General features: G+C 39.1%; 1 protein-coding gene across 1 annotated transcript in view; it reads left to right on the top strand.

The window, feature by feature from the left end:
• Positions 1–19,138, top strand: part of zgc:103755 (uncharacterized protein LOC449988 homolog) — a 32,901-nt gene extending 13,763 nt beyond the window's left edge. The window contains 9 exon segments of the mRNA XM_051078236.1: positions 3,514–3,649; positions 3,973–4,104; positions 8,045–8,140; positions 9,488–9,682; positions 9,819–9,953; positions 11,917–12,040; positions 16,176–16,240; positions 16,363–16,441; positions 16,785–19,138. Coding sequence (XP_050934193.1) covers positions 3,514–3,649; positions 3,973–4,104; positions 8,045–8,140; positions 9,488–9,682; positions 9,819–9,953; positions 11,917–12,040; positions 16,176–16,240; positions 16,363–16,441; positions 16,785–17,151 — 1,329 coding nt within the window. The 3' untranslated portion in view covers positions 17,152–19,138.
• Positions 19,139–22,410: the final 3,272 nt, after the last annotated feature.

Here is a 22,410-nt window from a genome sequence, read left to right as displayed (position 1 = left end):
TTCATGTTTTCTATTGTTGCATTTGGAACAGTCCTCTGTTAATCACAACCAGTAAAACCATGTTACCATCCACAAAATCAAGTAGAAAGTGCCAGATTGGGGCCATTCAGAGTTAATTTCCTACCTTGTTGTTTTCTTTTTTTCTTTGTTTGTTTGTTTGCCACCTGAAATTTTCCCAAAAAGGGTATAAAGTCTGGGGAGCTGTATGCTATTCCAGTCCACCCCACTCTGTACAGGAGCCAGATCAGCTAGTATGACTCACTGGTGCAGTGACAAGGACGTGATCCCTCACCAGTTTCCAATCCTACAAATAGTCAGTTGTATTTGATGGAGCACCTAGCCAAGCTGGAAGCATCTTAGCTTAGGGACTGAATCTGAGTTATCCAAATATTCACATTAACAATGTTTTGTCTGGTTACAAAGACAGAATAAAAGAGTGAGAACAGACTCACTAATGTGCACACAGCACAAATACAGTAACTTGGCATTGAACAGCTTTTTATTTGCTTATGTGCATTAAATAGTTGGAGTTGAATTCCTGCCATGTCCTTTTTCAGAATTAGAAAAGCATACAGTAAAATGTTTGTGGGATTATTGATTAAGTCGATCCACTGTATTTTACCCACACCCACTAACCACAGCACATAAAATATGAGTGCACAGCATAATGTATGAATGGGAGTGTTACACTATCAGCCTTGTGCCCATAGCGGCATCACATCAGTGCTGTGCAGCTGTATAGTGGTTCATCCTAAACAAAGACAGAAGCTTTGGTAAATTTTTCTACAATTATTTCAGCCCTCAATAAAGAAAAAATAGTTCCCAGTTGCTAGGCAACACCCTTTTGGCATCCTTCCAGCATTCAGGGTTATGTCTAACAGTTCATTCTGGCATATCAACAGCATCCAGTCGGGATACTGTCAAATATCTGGTGGAAATGTTAGAAGTTTTAAAATACTCATACTTTTCCTCTTTCCTGTGGGTCATCCTCTTCTCTTAGACCCTATTCACTGAATCTCACACAGTCTGTGTTGTGCACAGCTGGCAGTCTGAAATAAGCTATTTTGTTTGATTCTTTGAGGCAGTGAAAGCGTAAAATTGATAATTCAAGTGTAAAGAAAGTGATACCTTGGTATGTAGTCATATACAGCTCTGTAATTATAACCATTTATTCTAACTTTCCTGATCTGTCACACTATATAAAAATGTACTTTGAAGCTTGCATTTTACTCTCTTGGCTGCATGAAATACTGTAGCTGGTCTATACATTTGTGGTTACCTGATCACAGAGGTGCTTTTATAGCTTTGGCTGCTGGTAATTTTTTTTCCATTAAAGCAACTTTCTTTTGATAAATAAGGACTTTAGAGCAAGCCCTTACTTATTAATTTAGGAGGAAATTTATCCAACAACTGATTTTTTACTTTTTCTTTGGCCCAATTCCCTCATGTAATGCAAAGAAATACTTAAACCACCCAACTTCAGTGTGGTGGTGTAAGCCATGTGTAATCCTTTTGACATGAAACAGGCTTTGAAAGCGATAGAGATTCAGCCCCATAGGTCAAATAAAATTCATTTTTCTGACTATGTTCATAGCACAGTTCAACTTTGACAATTTGCTACTCAGTGCCCCTGCTCCAAAATTCAATGAAAAGCCCAGAAATCCGTGCTTTCTCCCTGGACTTTGTGTTTAAATTTTGCAACACCAACCTTTCTCCCAAGACTGATGTGCACCTTTAGTCATCAGTCTGACAGCATGGGCCCAGTCCATCCTGATTCTACCCAGTGATCCAACAAAGCAGGTGAAAGAGACATCCACTGTTGTGTCATTAGGACAAAACCACTAGACCCTTCTGTGGCAGTCACTGGTGCTTCAGCATCACAAATAGCTGCTCAGGTGCACTTGTAGTTGACATAGTGTTACTAGTGTTGATTTCTTAAATTCAGTTTCGGTATAGTAATCTCTGTCATTTTGTGACTGTGCTCTAATTGCCACAAAATCCCAAAAAACAAATCTGATACAGTTACTCCAGTGGTACTGTGGAACACAGTGCTCTGGTTTTTCTTGATCCCTGTGGCATCAAAAAAAAAGAAAAAAAAGGAAAAAAAGATTTGTAATCCTTCTAGAATAACTCCTGACAAATGACTCTTAGATCAAGAAGTGTCTTTTTTGACTCTTAGGGCTGAGGAATTTATTAAATTTGAATGGGGCCCTAAAATTGTACAACTTTATTGAATTTAAGGCCAGAAGAGCTAAGATGGTCGGTTGTATCTGTTTTTTATGCTTTCAAGGAAGTGTGAGTTTTGAGAGAACTTGAAAACAACTAATCAAAGGAGTCTGGCTCAGGGATAATGGTCTGAATTTGCTCCACCTGTCTGTCAAGGTAAACACTGGCTTTAAGGCTTTTAAGACTTACCATGCAAGTGGTGTGCATGTAGCTTGCACACAACTCGGTGACGGGCAGTGTGGTTTATAGTGAGAACTGTGTTTATACACATGATGTGGCTGGTGTTAGTGCACAGTGATATAGGTGGCCATTGTCTTTAGTTTTGCATCAGCCAAACTGCTAAAACGTGCACAGCAGTTCGCCATGTACATCTTGAAAGAAAAGCTTCCCAGAGGAAATAGTTAAAATAGTTACATTTAGAACACATCTACCTTTCATAGTGCTGGCTCTAAGTAGCATTACCTGCTGGAATTTGTGTGATGCACTATAAAATACACATTTCACATACTGTATGTTGACCACTTTCTAGTATGACCGGCTTGTCCTTCAATGAGTCTCAGGTCCATGATCATCTAGGCAATTTTACTAACTTGTAAAACATCAGGAGCTCAACATAGAACCAGAATGAATGCTTGTTCCAGATGTTTTTACTATCATAATGGATATACACCATCAGCTTTTGTTTGTTTCATTCATAACACAGAAATGTCAGCTGTTCAGCTGAAAACCACAGTAGTCCCTAATCTTGCCATGTAATGAGAGTCTTACACCCTGGTAATTGTTTTGTTTCTTCTGGCTGTAGTCTGTAGTGTGACCCTCTATATGGCCTGCCCAACTTCACACACTTGCACAGGTGCAGTAGATGCAGAGACAAAGACATGTAGATGATGAGAAAATACTAATTCTAGCACAGACATTTATTCTGAAAGAATGAGCCATCAATAGAAATTTTGTGCTATGCCGTGAACAGAATTGCAATGTGCCAAGTTGTAGAGATTGGCTGATCAAAACTCTTATTATCTCAGCTGCACTTTCTGGCACAGTCTAACGCATTGATCTCTGTTTTTCATTTAATTATTTGTCTCCTCTGCTGCTTTAGACACATCAAGATGTTGTTTAGTTGGGGTTCTGCCCTTGACATGATGCATAGCAGTTCTAATGAAGATTTAATGACTTCATGCAGTGCACTGACCAGTTCTTTTGCTGCATGTCTTGATTTGTGGTTGATTTGTCTTGCACATGGTGCTTATATTTGTTTTGACTTTGTATGTATTTGTGTGTACACAGGTTGGAACCCTACGATTCTGTGGCAGCACTGAGTTCTCTGGAGGCCTCTGGGCTGGAGTGGAGCTGGACAAACCAGAGGGAAAGAATGATGGCTCAGTAGCAGGGGTTCAGTATTTTACCTGTCGAATCAAACATGGTAGGTCATACTGCAACCCAGAAGCACTTTAAGATCAAACACATTGATTCACCCACTTGCTCCATAAATAACTTAAACTATTATTGACTTAAGCACAGACTCACACAATCAGTCTCATGAATTAATTGGTCCAGTCAGATTTTCAGTGGTATCAGAAATTAGATTTGTCCTTTTTGTAGTTGTAGAAAATTAAATGTACTCTAATTAGCAGATGTAATGTATCTTTTGCTGTTGTTTTACCTATTTGTCGTGTCATGTTACAACTCTGTACAGAATGTTTTTAATCACATATATCATGACCTGTTCTGTTTTTTTTTCCTCAGGAATTTTTGCTCCTCTTTCCAAGATAAGCAAACCTTTGGAAAGACATAAATCCAGCACCACAAAGATGCCTACACCCATACGGCCTCCTCGTCGCATTGACCTGTCCCGTATCACCTCCAAGATAAACACAGGTAAAGAACAAGTGGCAAACAGGTCATAACACTTCTGAAGATTACTGCTTGGTGAAAATCTGCCTTTGACATGTTTGGTATTCTTCTGTCAATATGTAAAAACAGTACATTTGATGAATTTCACAAGAACTATAATAACTGTTGAGAGAGAACTATTGCTGGTTGAGCATTGCTCCATTTCATCTCTGTTCTCATGATTCAAGCTGTGTTCACGTCCTATCAGGTTCAATAAACATTGCAGGTCAGCATGAGGCTCACGATTTTCTGAAAGAATTTAGAATAATGGGTTTGCCGGAGGAGTTCTGGCAAAAATTATATTAAATAAAAATAGGACTTTACGTGATCAAGTCATAACATGAACTACAAAGACAGTGAGCCTGAATATCTGTAGGGCCCTGAGGGCAAAGAAATGTGTGAACTTTTCTGAGCACAGGTGAAAAAGATGTCACATGAGCAAGTGTTTCCTCATGTTACAGGTAATCTCATGTACAACCCCCTGGAGGAGAGCATGGGTGCAGGAGACCACACATCACATAAAAAGCAAAACAAAAGAACTGCACCAACCTCACACAAACCAGACATTTTGGAGTACTAACATCATTCCCATTAATGGCTTCCTAATATTGCCTGTTGGTTAAAGAAATCATTCAAGTGCATTCACTTGAGGGGGCTTGGGACATAAGCCTAGAGTACTAGCATCATTAGAAACAGTGACTTGGGCTTGTCCATCTTCTCATTAGTCTAGGGATGATGTGCTGGAAATGAGAGAAAAAGTGTTGGTGGTAATAGCCCCCATTCTCCACTAACTGGATTACAACAGTGTCCACATCCTGTGTGATATTCCGGTGATCATAGACTCCCCCTCTCCCTCTACTGTATAATTAATGTCATACTCTTATGCAGTAAAATATATTATTAGCAAAAGTCTCTTTAATTTTTCTAAAGTAGGGGTACTAACATTATCCATGTTTGCTGTATGGATTGTCATTAGAATATACCTCAGACTGATTGTAAACATTTATTTGAATTTCTTCAGTTTGGAGTACAGAGGGTCCAGGGGGAGACGAACTCCATGAAAGCAATACAGGAAAACAATTGAGGGAAAGTCTAAAAAATTGCAATCCAGTCCTCTAAATCTCTCCTAATTTGATTTGTACTCTGCTTAAAACTAAATGTGTTTTTGGTGCTCAGTTGTGAAGCCAGATGAGTATAGGTTGGTACCACTAGTTGCTATATTACCCCACCCAGCCAAAGAGGTGGCCTTTGTTTTTGAAGACAGACAAGAGAGATGTCATTGCCTGTACATATTGACTAATAATTTAGATGAGGGGACATACAGTGAATATTGAGTAATATGCATGGAAAACCGGAGTTGCATCTCCCAATTAGTCAGTTAAATAAACAAGAACAGTATGCCCAGTCCTTAGCTCTTTTAACTATATTATACATTTAAAGTACATTAAGAAGCAATAAAATATTAAAAGTGCTTTGCTTTAGTTGTTGTCTCCAATGCTGTTGATCTTGTATTTGTGTAAAGGGAGTATCAAGTGTAGTATATCTGTTGATGTGTGTTTGACATAATAAAAAAAAAATCTACATAAAAAATGCTTTTTAATAGAGGTTGTTGTGGGAACACACTCATTCTAAATTCTAAAATGAATGCCTATGCTAACAGTTTTCATGCCAGCATAGAGAACTTTTAGCCTGCTTTGGCAGTACTAAGTCAATCCACAGTGTCCAGATGTCTTTTGTGCCAAAAAGAGGCTTTCTCAACTTTCCTAGCCTGTGTGAACCATGACACTGCATGGCAGGATTTATTGCTTTCATATTAATCTTCTTCAAATCCTTTGAAAAGTGGATTCTGAACAAGTGCCAAAGGACAATGTATAAATTAGACTGCTAAGACCTTGCTCTGACAGTGCTTGGATGTCCACATCCTCAACTGCCAACTAATGTCGTCTCATAATACAGTCCAGTCACCTCAGAGCATAGTCGAAACCTTGCTTTGCTACGTTTTTGTGATTCTTGCGCCCTCTAGGGTTTATAGCTGTATTGTGGCGATATAATATTCAAAGGTTTTGAAGGCCAATTGATCTGGACGTGACTGGAATAGAGGACCTCATAGTAGCCTATGGAATTCAGTGATTGATAGTCCAATTAAGCAGGGTTTAATAACTAGGGCACAGACAGGCTGAATAGCCTGGCAGCCATTCATCACAAGGTGTGTGTGACTGTGTATGTGTGGCATTCATTGCATGTGAGGGCATGTGTTGGCACCTCCATACAACCCAGGAACCAGATTAATTTATGGCTAAACACTTTTCAGGCTCTTTGTCAGCCTTTACAGCCCAGACTCTCAGAGCCACCTGTGTTTTAGCTTCCCCTCGGATCAGCAGTGTAGACAGCTTGCTCATGTGTATCTATAGATTGGATGGGTCATTGTGGGACTGTCTCATTTTGCTAACCAGGACAGACAGACACAGCAGAATGCCAGGCTGGACCCTATTAGAGTGTGTCAACTGTAGCTCAGGCCTCAAAGGGCGGACATAGACAACGCTCACAAAGTACCCCTGCTTGATTCATAAAGCCTCAGTCTGTGCTGCAGTCTGTCACTTGAAGTGAACGTCAGTATGTGGAAGGGATAGATAGAGCCAGGAGGTCCCTGTGAGCTAAAGGTCAAGTGACAAGAAATGTTTGGTATTCTGAGTTGGAATGTAGTCTCCTCTTTGGAGTTCAAAGGAAAGACACAACTCTGCCTCTGAAGGGAACGTTTCCCAGCTGCCTCTAAATGTGAACTGAAATGGCAATCAATAAATACCAAGCTGATTTGAGTTTTTTTAACGCCTTTTAAAGTGCAATATAAAGTTTTAAACTAAGGTGACATATTAATGAGTTGAGCGTAATGTGAGACCGCTTATATGGCAGATTTATGTATGAATTGAATCCTCATTAGAGACGATTAACTTTAATCTGTGTAGATACATGTTGATGTTGATTTTATTATCCATTAAAATGCTGAGTCTAAAAGGCTTTTGTCCATTTAACTCAAGGTTTAATTCAAGTCAGCAAACAATATATTAAGCTTGAACTTGTTAAGTTTTGGTGCTATAAACTAGTTATAGAACATAATTATGTTTACTTCTATAAAAAATGTGATTTCTCATTATGTGCTTTTTGGGTTGGTACCAAGATTTCTTTTGAAGTTTTTTCTTTTGAATTTCCTGTCACTGGGGCTTTTGTGTGGGTGTAACTGCTTGTCTCAGCATATTTAAATGTTTTTCATTGTGTGTTGGAGTAAAAGAGAGTTTTAGTTCAATCAAGAAAATATTCCTTTCAGTAATTCTTGTTTCATTGCTACTCAACAATGTCATGCTGTCCTTTATTTGCATTTCTTCTTGTGTTTTATATTTTCGCTGTTCTTTTCACTGCACTTTTTGTCTCTGCTTTTAATTCTGCCACTCTTGGACTACCACACTGTGTCTTCCTAGTTGGATCATTTGTAATTCTCTTTATTTCTCCAGACTTAATGAACTATTTCAACCGTATTTCCACAAATTAGAGTCACATTTGGATAAGTTTTCACATTTTGAATGATTCCTTAACATGCCACTGGTAACCACTGTACCTATGCTATGCTAATATTTCCACTGAGATTATACATCCAGTCTAAGCGTTTTCTGATAATCAGAAAACTCAAGCAGTACTTCAACAGATACAGCATACCAGCTATAGAAATGATATAGACAGATTTACACAGCTAATTTCACTTTTCACTACACAATCTTAATACAATTTAGAGTTTCAAAGTAACTTTCAAATTGTACAAACATTACAGAACTGTGATGATTCGTTATTTATGCAGTCTTCTATCTGACTAAGATGACTATTGATCTGTGTATTTAAAAAGACGTCTGTATCTCTTTTGTCTGTGTGTGGGAAGGTTTGTCTCCATCTGTCAAAAAACCTATTGATAATCAAAAAAGTCCACCTGGTCCTAATCAGGCCACAAAAGGAAACACCTCAGTGACAAAGACAGGTACTACAGCTACAGCTGAGTGCGCTTCTATGCACTGTGTATCAGAGAATATAGTGTGGAAGTGAGTTTGCACTATTTAATATAGTCTCTCCTTGGTTAAAAACTGTGGAAATCGTTCAAATCCTCATTCCACACACTCCTAATCCCCACCTGTCTCTGATAATTAGTGCACCTTAATACTTGAATCCAACATCATAATCCATCTGTGAGTAGTTCAACAGAAATATTGATGCCTTTTCAAATAAAAAGGACTCCATTTCACTCTACACCATACTTTGATATACCACTTTGTATCTCACATTAGAAATGCATTTGCAATTGAGGTATAATTTAGATGGTAAATTAGTTTCCATCTACATTTAGATGAAAACACAGAATGTGTTTCAGCAGCTAGTGAATATTTAGCATAATCTGAATTCTAGATATTCTCCTCAACCTGAAAACACACTATACTTGAAGTTATGTTCATTGTGTGTGAAGCCAAAACCTCACCAGTCCAGCAATCAATTAAGGCAATGAGGCATTGATTGGCTCAAACAGAAATGACAGAATCAGCAGCCTCAACTATTATATCTGTGCATTTCTGTCCACTCTTAAGGGCCCATTAGCCAGGACTTACTATCGAAAACATTTTTTGGCAAAGGTTGAGAAGTTTTCTGCCCATCACAATCTTGGTTCCAATTTGTTTGTAGCTGAATCTTCTTTTCTTCTTAAAGCACTTTGGCACAGATTTAATCAATTAGCCTCTAAGAGTTGGACACTTAATGAACTTATGGCCTGTGAAGGTCTGTGAAAGTTAAAAGCTTAATGGGGTCCTGTGTCCAAATGGCTTTTAAAGAGTGAAATTGGGCATCCCCCTCTTCCATCTCATCCCTCATGTTGGGAGGGGATTAGTATGCTGGCTCTTAGTTGGACCTCAGTAATGGGACAACTGTAAAAGATTGAGCTCACTTGATTTGTGCTACCTTAGAATGATGTGACACAGCTGCTTGGATTTCTGAAAAAGTACAGTAGTAATTGTCTGGATCTGAGTGCGATTGGCACTGTCACACTCAGAATAAAATGGAAAAATGAATAATAGGCTGAGCTTCATTATTTCAATGGAATTACAAAAGTCTGAATGGATGGATGGTGGGTTCAGTATTAAGAGGAGAGGCACACAGTTTGTGCCGTGTGACACTAGACAGCAGAATGTCCTAGTGGAGCTTAGATGCACAGTTATGTGTAGTAATAGTTGGCAATGGGCTGTATGCACATTAATAGATTTTATTATTTTAAACTTGTTTTGAAAGGTTCCGTCTTTAAAGTGTTTTCTGTCACTCATTCCTTCTGTCATTTTCCCCACAGGTGTTCTCTCCCGCTCTCTCTCCTCTTCATCCTCTTCACTGGACTCTCGGCACGGGCCAGGTGCCCGACCTCATCCTCTGCCAAGACAGCGCCTTCCTGCCAGGCAGAGAAAGGAGCGTGTCGCCCTGAGTCCCAGGACAACACCCTCACCAGCCCTCCGTTCTTACTCTGGCACCACCGTACTTGCTGCTTCAGGTCTGGATTATTTCTAACACTGAATTAATGAAGATTATTATCATTTCAGGATTTTCGCATGATTAGACAGATTTAATAAGCAAATTGAGGGCAGTAATTATCACAGTTGTGAAACACTCTTGTTCATCTCTCCCAGGTGTTCGGAGCCGTACCCCCTCAGCTAGTAGCTCTGTGTGTGAGGGCCCTGAGGTGCGTCTAGGGGAAAGGGTGCTGGTCGTAGGCCAGAGAACTGGTGTAGTCCAATTTTATGGAAAGACCAGCTTTGCTCCAGGTCAGTTGTTAAAATTGACGTTCTCCTCTGTGAAGACTTGACAGTTGAAATCACACTAAACTACTTGCAGTGTTGCCTTTTATCTGTTTAGTTTGAATGGCATTTCAATCACACACCTGAATCATTACATACTATTCTACTTAATGTCTAAACCATTACATATCCAGTGTTACAGTGTGAATGACATATATGCATAGGGAAATGCTCTTAGAAGGCTAATTAACAATGGATTTCCTAAAAGTTGTCAGTGTCATTACGTTTCATCACAGCTATTGTTCAGAAGTAAGACTGAACAATATATATGTGTATATATATATATATATATATATATAATTCAGCAGACTTAGGTGTATAGCACCTTGAGAACTCTAGAAAAAAGCCTCTCGAGCCTATCTAAGATATTCATTATTGTTTTAATAAATCATTTCTGTCCTTACTTTTCTATTTTCAGGCCATGCATGAAGAATTAGAATTACTGCAGTTTTCTTTAATGTCTCCCTAACTGTATAATGGTATTTTTAATTGGGCAGTAAACTGTTGAGCTGGTGCTTTCTGGACAGATAAATGGGTGAATTGGTGATTGCACAGCTTAGGCAACTTCGTTGTCATTACAGGGTTAAAAATAAGTTTCTGATTCTTTTAATACATAAAAATTAAATGACTGAGACTCAAGTCTGTGCAGTAACATAAGCAAAGAATGTTAACATGGTTGACTATCAATGTAATAGCCCATGAAAAAAAAGACTTTTTTGGACACATTGTTTATATTTAAGGTTGAGTTTTTCAAGTTTTGTCCTAAGCAACGACGCAGATGAATAAATGCAGTTCTGTCTTTAAAGGTAGAATTTGTAAAACTTGACTTTAATGTTTCTCTTTTCAATTTGTAGCAAGAAATGTCAAATTTGTTTGCATAAATCTTAATACTTATCATCATTGTACAATGAGACACGTGGTGAAAACTACAGAAGCTCTTTTAAGCTCTTCTCTTTCAACTTGCATGAGCTGTATTTCATACTCCGTCACAAGTCACTGCTGTGGCAAACCTCGAGTTGGACAGAAGATACTTAGGAAAAATAAGATATGAGAAACTCCTGCTGAGCAAATCCGAACAGAAAACAGCTTACTCTATTCATCAAGAGTTAGGCAGTAGCTCTGCCCAGGCATCAGTCATGTATGCATTAGTACTAACGTATCTTAAACCACTGAGAATTATGTTTGAAGGGATTTCAGTCTTAAATTTCCTTTGATACTCTTAAATCAGTGCTACCAGTGTTCTGTTATCTCAGCCTCTGTGCATTGAGGACTGTGTCTCTGTACCAAAAGCAGCTAAATGTCTTCTTTATAACATTTTGTCTGAGACGTGTCACCTGAGGAAGACTCCCTGAACTCACTTTCTGCCCATATGGAACAGTCACATCATTTCACAGGGCAGTGATTGAAAGTTAAAGAGCAAAACAGTTATTTATTTAGGAGCTCCCTCATAAGGTGTGCTGTGCAGTGAAATATTAGCTGCCCTGAACTATTTTACAAACCAAAGACCAGCTTGGACATAGAAATCTGTCCTGAACCAGTGTTGGGTTAGTTAATATAAATACAGTGAAATCTGAATTTTAATTTTATCACCACGATCACCACCAGACTGAGGACAGAGAGGTTGCTAATAACATAACATGCTTTTGGCAGCCATATTTGTCATCACTAGCTGATCGCTAGTCTGTCCATCAGACAAAATTGTCTTGCCAACATGTCTGATATTTACAGTTGCTGGTATTAAGTGGGGCTTTTCTGCCTGAGGCTTTTCTGTGTGGAGTTTGCATGTTCCCTCTGTGCCTGCTTGGGTTCTCTCCAGGTACTCTGAGAGTGAGAGTGAATGGTTGATTGTCTGTATATGTCAGCCCTATGATACCCTAAGGATAAGCAGAATAGATACCTAGTTTCTGAACTGTCTGTCTTGTCTGAACAGGGCTCTGGTTGGGTATTGAACTGGACAAGCCAAGTGGTAAGAATGATGGATCAGTGGGTGGAGTGAGGTACTTCAGCTGCCCACCAAAACATGGCGTCTTTGCTCCTCCATCTCGTGTTCAAAGGTGAGTGCAGGCCCATAAAGGAGGTTAATAATTCCACTAATGATTAATGGTTCTTTTTGTTTTTTGCCAGTGGTCACCCACAGAAGCAAAAACAAATTTGTCAAACAAATATCTTTAAGAAATTCTTTAAAGTTCAGAGCAGATTTTTGAAGAATTCGACAATATGACCTAAAAACCCTGAGGTTGTATTTCATTGCCCTCATCAATACATCTGATGGCGCTAATGAGCTCCTTTGACAGTGTCATTTGTGCAAGTGTTGACATATTTGATTTTGCCCTCTGTGCAGCAAACAGCCCTCCTCTGTACTGGTGATTAATGAGAGTCAGAGTTGTCAAATGTGAAGCCTGAGGCCTTCGCCCACCATGACTTCTCAATTTAATGTGGCACCTAGTAATGATCCAGGCGCCATCATCCCTGTTTTTAAATATGGATTATGGATATGTGTATAGGGTGTGGAGTATGTGAGAGAATACCTTAAAATGTTGTGAATTTCCGTGCGGATTAATAAAGTATCTATCTAATCTAATCTAATCTAATCTATCATGCATTTGCCATTTAAGTCTTTTTATTGATAGAAATATATTGATATGTCCCACTGTGTGATATACATGTGGTTATCTTCATATTGTAGTGCTGTGATTGCAAGTTAGACAGGACATAAAGTACAGATCATGAGTTTGGTGATATTTATGAGAGTTTGTGAGAGTCACTATTTGCCAATTTTCCAGGTAATATTTATGTGAACTTTCCGTGTGTTTTGCTCACTGTCAACAAGACAAGATGTGGTGAAAATAGTGAGTGAACTCAGGTTCATCAATAGAAAATCAGACAGCTAAAGGCATATCTACACAGTGTTTTAGATGTTTTTCTTAGTTGTCAGTCTCACATATGTCACGTGTTGGGGTTTGAGAATTACCGCAGTGCTGGTGAGCAACACCTGAACACATCTCGCATAGACAAGTCTAAGTTTGTGTAGCAACCTCTTTGGCATTGCTCAAAGCACCAGACCACAGATCTGATATAAATGTGATCACATGTGTTTCATATTGACAAAATATTGTCAGTGGTGTTACAGAAACAGTGTATTGTTTCTACACATATACATACAGATACCAGATATATATTTAATCCTCACTTTAAAGTCAATGTTTTAGTGTCAGTTTGCTTTATTATTTATAATAGCTGTACTTTGTTCATAAAACACTGTGCAGGTTTTGAAATATGAAACAAAGTAGAAAATTGACCTAGTTTAGAAGAATCTCTAAGATGCAGTATCTATGTTTTAAATGTAATCACTCAGAACAGGAGGAACCCAAGTTTTTGATTCAGTAACATTCCTTGTGAGAAAGTGGTACTGAAGCGCTGTTTTGTTTTTGCAATATTTATCAAAAATTATACAAGTTCCAACCAAGCAATCTGATTGGTCAACAAGACTCAAATCAGCATGACAGCACGCCTTACTCATCACCAAAAATATTACTCTGCCATATACATTTTACTTTGTTGGTAATAGTTGTATAATTGCCATATTACACTCGAGGGTGTGCTTTAACGTCATTTGCGCACAACAGTGATGCGGTCAGGCCTGAGGCGCTTGCGCCGAGTGAAAGCACACTCTCTTGGTTAATATTGCTTAATTTAAGATGGAGACTAGTTCATTTTAGACTGGTGAGCTCCATTCAAAAGATACTCTCAGGCACAGTACACTTGTTTCTTGAGATGTCTAATCAGCCTCTCAGAAAGCTCTCTGATGTGTATAATCTGGTCTGGTCATGTATTTAAGATGGTAGTTCTTAAAAACTTGAATTATACACAGATGTAGCTGTGATTCCTTATAATAATAATGTATGCCAGTAAATAATAATCTGTCTCAGCTGTGACTTGAAAAAACTGTTGAGATTGAGAAAAATGTGATGGTTCAGAGTGATCTGAAAATACTTCTGTTTTTTATTTGCGACTATAACTGAGTACTGTTGAAACACAAAACAGGGAAAGTTTAATATTTTTTTTGATGTCAAAGTGTAGATTGTATGGAGCGGATGAGGTTTTTGTTTGAGTTTGCATATCTTTCTCAATTTTGGTAGTATTTTCCACTGAAATGACTCCATCTACAAATTGGAGATTAATTGGACTTAATTGTAGTATAAGTGGTAGAACTGTCTGGATGTATCCATACCCAATCCAATCATCTTTTTTGTTTCTCAGTTAATTCTGTTTCAGTGTTGTGCATATGTGCTGTTGATTCATAAAAAAAGTTCTGCAGTGGGCAATATTGGAGTCCTATTATAGAAATGTAAAACAGCCAATTAGATAAATCTGCAGTTCGTACTTTGCCTGCTTTCCTTTTAATCTTTCACTCCTATTTATCACACTTGCCGAGATTTGCTGTTGTCAGCTAGAATGGTTGTATGTGAAATACAGAGGTGACAGTTTGAAGGAAAAAACCCAACATTAACTGTCTAGGTAAGGTAAGCAGAGCATCGTCTGTGCTCCTTGGCATATATTGTCAGAGGCTCTAATGTGATGTTTTGATGATGGCTATAGAGAGCCCTGGGTCAATTCCCCATCATTGTTAAACTGGGTTGAGATCTGGAAACTCCATAGCATATGATTCACTTCATTTTCATATTAATGAAACCATTCAGTGACCTCTGTTTCCCACTCATTTATTCAGCTTTGTCTATTGATTGGTCACTTATCTGTGACTCCTTCAAGATCTTTCATAAGGACGACCAACTGATGCATTATAGAAACAACAACATACATTTCAGCGGGCAAGATACAACCTGTGGGCAATGTCTAACTATTGTTTGGCATTACATATAGAATTGCCTTTAAATGTCTTCAACCAAAACATGAGATCACATACTCAACAAAACTACATCTCTTTGCCCTGTTCTCTCTTACGTGACACAGACGTAGGAACCAGTGCCACACAGCGCCCACATCAGCTTGTTCATATAGTGCACCAAAACAGGCAATTTCCACTTGAAGCCTTATTTCTGCACATCACATTGGGCTTGCACACTACACAGACAAAGTGTTGACTCGACAGATGTATCAAGTGCCAAGGGTGTTATTTATGGAAATCCTGGGGAAATGGAAACCTTTGCCTGACATACATATTTACAAGCCACTAATTTATTCACTGCCAGGCATTGTTTTGTTTTTACTTAACATTTTCTGCAAGTGAATAAAAACTGTGTTTATTGGATAGTACATTAATAACATAATGACTCAAGTATATAATGTATGTCGTAACTGAACGAAAGCATTTACAGGTTTTAAAAAGCAGTTGGCTTCTAAAATGCTGAGTGTTTTTACTTGAAAAGAGAGTGAGCTTGTGCAGTTTTGAGGGATTGCTGGTTAAATGAACACATTCCACCTTTATACTGAGGTATAATCAGTCTCTTCACCTTCCTTTGCCACTTGAGTTTCATCTCAGTGCAGATTCACCATTCAAGAATCCACTGTTCACATCTTCCATGAGATAAAGATGCTTTTTAGGAAGTCGGCATTTCTGTTTTCTTGACATCCCTTATTCATATCCTTTTCCTCTTTTCTTTTTTTTGTAATTAACCCTGGGGCACGTAACAGGCTCAGCCAAACGCATGGTTTTCCTCTGTAATGGAGAATCTCCCAACACAGTCACTTGTTTCTCATCCTCTTTTTTCCTGTCAGCAGCCTACCTACACACACACACCACACACACACACACACACACACACACACACACACACACACACACACACACACAGAAACACACACTTTTTTTAAGTTTCTACTCCTCCATTGACATCCTTTAGAAAACAAGGTAATATTTTTTCCTCTTTTGCTCAGTTTCTCAACACTGGCACTCTCCCTCTTAATGGCTTTCACAAGCTATAACGTTATTATTGTCGCAGGGCGGCTTACGGACACATCAATAAGCAGGACAGGTGCGTTTGTGCAAACAGCAGATACTATGTCTTGCTATTTTCAGAGAGGTGGGCATCATCAGATGCAGGCCCAGCAACTCTCATTCATCTGAACTCTAAAAAGTTAAAACTGAAAGAAGATATTAAAGTGTTTGTAAATGTTCATAGAGTTACATTAATGTGACTTAAAATGTTTCTTTCTTCTTTTTACTCACAGGATCCATGGATCAGTCGATTGCCTTTCAGAGCTCTCCTCTGCACGCCTCAGTCATCCTTTAAGCGGTGAGAGTTCTGCCTTCATTGCAAGTGTGTGTCTCTGCATTTATTATTCTGTGAGTGCTCATGAAGTCATTCTTACACAAGAATTTATATGGGAGTACTTGATTCTTGTGATTGCCATGCAGGGACAATCCGTCGCAGTTTCAGCACATCATCGGCCATCGCCACTCCAAAGGAGACAAGCAGGAGAAGTCCTGTTACCAGGTATGTCTCTTTTCTACACAGCCCTCACATTTCTCTCTCCACAAGCTTTTCAGCTTCATTCTAATCCCCTGCAGCAGTGGCAGAATCAATACTGATAAGAGGCAGTGGTATTAGTCAGCAAAAGGTTCCTTTTTTAAATAGCCAATGCATGATTGTGCTTATAATGAGAGAGAACAGGGAATTGAAGATCAATCCCTCAAACACTGAGCTCCCATGAATCTCCCACTTACTTTTGATATAGCCTCTCACGCTTCATACCTTTTCTCATAAATCTTTCTCGCTGTATTTTCTCTGTGCTTCCACAATTCATCTAAAAAAAACCAACAACAACAAACAAAAAAAGGAGTCGTTCCACTCCTCACCGACGTCGCTGGAGCACTCTCAGTGGAGGCAGTGGCACCGCTCCTGGGAACACGGCAGGGTCCACCCCCCTGGCGAGCTCTGACGGACAGGTCCGTCTCCATGTGGGCATGCAGGTCCTGCTGAACAGTGCCAATGAGATGGCGTTCATCCGTTACTTGGGCACAGCGGACTTTGCCCCGGGCCTGTGGCTGGGTCTGGAGCTCCGAAGCCCCAAGGGCAAGAATGACGGCTCTGTGGGAGGCCGCCGCTACTTCACCTGTCGACCTGGCCATGGTGTGCTGGTCCGTCCCAGCCGCGTCACCTACCGCGGCATCAATGGGTCACGCTTGGTGAATGAAAGCAGCTGAGGACTGAGAAGAGAGATTAGTTCGGAAGACTTTCTGTTTATGTTCTGCTCAAAGCAAGTTTTAACTTCCTGTTCGTTTTTGAATTGAGCATTATTGATTTTCCTCTATACTCTTCAGAAGTGGTGTGAATTACAGTAATAAAACCACTTAATAATAGTTCAACTTTAAATTACTAGAAGATCTTGGAGAAATGTAGGAGGAAAAGAAAGCACTTTACAAAATTAACTTTCAGTTCCTAGAATTTGTCTCTACAGGATGTGGAGGGAATGTCTTAATAAGACATAAGACGCTGCACTACTTTTAATCTGATTGCACTGACAAACATCAACATGATAGATCAGACTATGATAAAACAAACGGTATGGATGTGCATACATCAAAAACTATTTCTGTACCCAAAGCTAATTTTGATCTCATCAAGTAGAGATTTTTATCACATAATTTAGATGATGATGTAGCCTCTCTAACCAAAAGTCTCTGTGTGTTTGTGATTATGTGCGCGTGTGCATGTGCATGTGTGTATTAATTAAGAGCACTTTGAAACAAGACAGATTGATTGATTTTTCCAGGGGCATCACATGGCTTACAGATAATTGATGGAAGTTGCATCAAAAGTGCATTTTCAGTTTATGAATTAAGCAGGATTTAATTAAGCCTAGACCTCCATCAACCTCCATCAGAATACAACCACATCAACAGAGGTTGTTTCCTCCTACATACATCAGTATATCAGTATCTGCCACAGACTGTCCATTAACCATACGCAGATAAATGATGGTTATATTGTGCTATGGGCTGCAAAAATCCCACCTGTCTGCCCTATTGGCTCTGATTCCATCCTTCTTTGCCAGACTGATGACATTGTTTTGGCAGTGGTGACATTTAGTTACAGTCTATTAAATAATACAGCATAGGTTGCTTTGATAAATACATTAAATTCAGCTGGGAAAACACTTGATAGTGAAAAGCTTGATTATAAACCTGATTTGTCCCCATGATTGATTTGTGTTAGGATTGAGAATTTAAACTTTGGTCCCACTGACTGAGCGTTAGACCTGTCAGAGAGTCACTATTACACACATTTTAGAGTTTTACAGCCTGAATTAGGAAAAAGTTGAAGGTAATTCTATATTTTGAACTTTGAAAAATACAAATGTCACTTGTTAGATGTGCAAGGTTTCAGAGATGATCAGGAATGTGTGTGTGTCCCTAGCTTTGGTATTAGACAAACAAAAGCAGCTTGACACAGGAAATATGCGATCATCCAGAAGTTTCAAGGACAGAGTTTGCTATTTGATTAGAGCTGTCTGGACAACTCAGCAGAGAACAGGCCATCGATTGTGCATGTGGAAAACGGGCCCCACTATTCAGTAAAACACTCATGTACCATCCAATTAGGGTGTGTAGGGCACAACAGTAGCTGAAGAATCTCCAATGGCTTTCTCTCATTGATCTGTCTGGTCAGGCCCCCTGTGATTGAAAAGCAGTGGTGGTCAGAGCCCACGGTTGTCTGAAATATCTGCCACAGAGCTAACAGATGAAACCAGTGTGTTTTAAAAGTGCAGTCTTTCTGGATTCTTGTTAAACATTTTAATCAACACTTTCTTCTTTGAAAATAGCTTCTCATTTGCATTAAGGCCATCTCTGTGATCATTTCTGTGGCATTAGTAAGTAGGAAACTAACAAATTCCAGATCTCATCTATAGACATACTTGCATACTTTGTATCTGCACCTCACTGTACTACAGGGTGAGTGATTTCAAATTCCACTGATGGGTATGAAAGTGTTTTGGCACTGTGTTTGTTTGGGTAATAGTGGGTATACTGTTTCTTTTTTTTGGGGGGGGGGGTTGTTTTTTTCCCATGAAATTCCTGATATGTATAAGTGTGCGTGTGTGAGAGAGGGGATTTGGTCTGATGCATTTACATGTTGTGGAAAATAACAACATTTGCAAAAAATAAAGTTTAAGATTCTATTCTAATTTGACCTCATGCCCATGAGTGTGTTTCCTCTCCTCTGTGCCTTCATTGAGTGCAGTTGTACGAACGACAAGGAGGTTTGCTTGACTTTCTTGGACTGTTCATAAAGTGCAGAGGAGGGTTGTCTTCAGGGACTGAAAATGAAAAAGCACAAGCACTTTGAAATGGTTACACGTCTGTTCACTTACCATGTGATTCCACTGGGGCTCATCTCAGTCAAAGCTGAAAAAGCCTGCTGCTGGAGTGGCATTGTTTGCTTACTGCCAGCCTGGGCACACACATTTAAGTCAGAGTGGAGGAGACATAGTCTATTATGCCATGACTGTGGAATGAATAGATGCTTAAGTGCTTGCTTAAAATTGTTTTCTGTGCTCATTGTTACTTATCTTTGTAGTCAGAGCAGGAGAAATGAAACCAAGGGAAAGGATCCGGAGAAGCAGCGTTTGTCTGTCCAAACTACTGACCGAGAGATTGATTCAGAGGTGAGAGTGAAATGAAACAAACTGTCAATGAGGCACCAGGGACTATCTATCTGTAAAATAAATAAACAAGAATAAAAAGCTCTATCTTTAATACCAGACATTAAAAAAACTAATCAAGTTGGAGCAGCACCAGGCCATTCATAATGCTCATCATCATAGAAACACACACAAAAAAAAAACCAACTAAAAAAACACTGACAGTGAGCACAAACTGAGCTCTCCTTTATGAAACCTGTCCTACAAATTCATTGTGTTTGGATGCACAAACCTCTTTTGTGGGTTAAGGTCCATCTCTACTGTCTCACTCATGTGACATGAATGTAACATATACCCAGTTTGATCACAACAGCCAAGGAGAGGTGTTTGTAATGTTTTTGTCTCCCAGCTTATATAAATGAGGCAGGCAGAATATCAGGGTCACCACCACTAACAATAACTTCAATGCTAAAACATTCTGTATAGTGTAATTAATTCAATTCAATTTTATTTGTATAGGACCAAATCACAACAGAAGTTATCTCAAGGCTCTTTTCGTATAAGAGCAGGTCTAGACTGTGCTATTTGTATTATTATAATTACAGAGAGAGACCACCATAAGCAGCACTAGGCGACAGTGGCTAGGAAGGAAAAACCTTGTTTTAAGAGGCAGAAACCTCGAGCAGAACCAGACTCAGGGTGGGCGGCCATCTGCCTTAATCGGTTGGGTTGAGAAAGAGAGAGGGGAAGGGGATGAGATGGGCAAGGCAGAGAATAGGGACAGGAGAACATAGCATAATGCAGATTCCATATAGAAATAGATAGTACTAATAATAGTAACAGTAGACACTTAAAATAGGTGATTACAAGTAACACTACTACTAGAAGTAGTACTAATAATTTCTAAGTATAGCAGCAGGTGTTGAGCAGGGTTGTAGGAGCAGAAAGAGACAGAAGAGGAGAGAGATGGAAGAGCACAGTACTACAAGAATAGGGAAGATATCGGGTTAGTAACATGTAATTATTGGATATGAATCAATACTGGGAGAGAGAGAAGCTCATTGCATCATCGGGAAATCCCCTGGCAGTCTAGGCCTATAGCAGCATAACTAAGGGATGGTTCAAATGAGCCTGAGCCAGCCCTAACTATAAGCTTTATCAAAAAGAAAAGTTTTAAGACTGCACATCTATGACAGAACAGTTGGATTAGATTATATTAGACAGTACAGGTGTTCCTAATATATTGGCCACTGAGTGTATGTCTCAAACAGCTTACTCTGGTCTACTTCACTGGTTATAGTAGTGACTCTTTACATTGTGAATGCCACTTTTATTTGACTCTTTGAGAAGGGAGTTCTGATAAAGACAAGTAGAGCACATACTGTGTTGAAAATACAGATACTGCAAGCAGTTTGTGGAGAGCTCCAGTGGACCAACAAAGTTATGGGAAACACAGTCATGCTTTTGAATTCAGGCTCTCTGCTTTGTCTACATGTCAGAAAATCATAGCAGGACACATTCCATGGTTTCTCTTTTTTCCTCTTGGATATAGCTTTTGAAATGATGGATAGAAGTTCCTGTGACACACACTCTGATTCCTAAACCCCTATGTCTTGCATTTAAATGGTTTGTTATCAATAGTATAAAATAAGATAAAGCTCAGCCATACCGCAGCACAGTGTGCTGTGTGCTTAGCTGCACCATCAGCACTTTGTAGAGCTGATCCCTGATGGGAGACAAATCATCTCTGTACGACCATGAAGTAAGACTCCAGTCTGCTTTTTTTTAACATGATGGAGAGCAGCGCTGGCACAGCTGGCACCCAAAGCATACAATTTGCTATCTGTAGTAAATACATACTGGCAGCTGCACAAGCCCCTACATTTGTAGACGTGTTTATAATACAGGGATAATCCTGCTGGGGTCTCCATTCACCCTGTCAGGGCTTATGTGCAATAATGACCAGCTCACTGTACATAATCCTGCTTATTGAACAACTGTTTTACCAAAGTGAGCTGTAATGGTTTGACACAAAATACTGATTTAAAATGATTTTTCTTTACGAGCAAACTTCATATCTTCTCTCATTTATAATTTTATTTTATTATATTATTTTATTTATTAGAAAGACTCCAAACATGAATGTGGTATCTGTCATAATGTTAAGATGCTTGCAGCCTCAAATCCAACTGGTCTCAGGCTCATGTTACCCATAGGCCACTGATCATTACTTCCAGTCATCTCCACCTGTTCATCCGTACCATACTGCTCTGCATCTTCAGAAGAGTAATGCTGCTTGAAACTTTATTATGAACAGCGGCTTCTTCCTTGCAGATTAGACTGGAAGCAGCTGCAGTGTCTCCTGTCTGTTTCTACATTGGTGACTGTCAAATAAAGGAAAAAATATATAACTGTGTGCCCTTCAGGCCAGCCTTTCTTTTAGAGAGGCATTTTGGTGTCAGTTGTGCTGCAGTAAATCAGAGCACTGTTGGTTTTAGGTTAGCTATCTTACGTTTCACAGTTTGCCATAGTAAGAGGCAAGCAGTGTGTGTGTCTCAATGTTCTTCAAATAAACCTGATTTTCACATGAATCACACTTTTTACATTTACATTGCTTTCCCAAACCTACAGCACAGGTTTCAAAGTGCAGAGTTATTACCCATAATCTGAACAGCTACAATCCTAAACCAGTTTTATATTCTGATTATCTTGCTAAATGAAATGATTAGTCTAAAATAAAAGAAGGGGGAAACATTGAGCATGATTTGAAAGTAATTTGTAACAGTAAATTCTCAATGTGTGGAGGCCTAATTGTCAAGTA

The sequence above is a fragment of the Lates calcarifer genome, linkage group LG19 (assembly GCF_001640805.2).
Source record: "Lates calcarifer isolate ASB-BC8 linkage group LG19, TLL_Latcal_v3, whole genome shotgun sequence".
Classification (NCBI taxonomy): domain Eukaryota; kingdom Metazoa; phylum Chordata; class Actinopteri; family Centropomidae; genus Lates; species Lates calcarifer.
The sequence above is the reverse complement of the archived record's forward strand: the minus strand, read 5'-3'. Positions and strand labels throughout refer to the sequence as shown.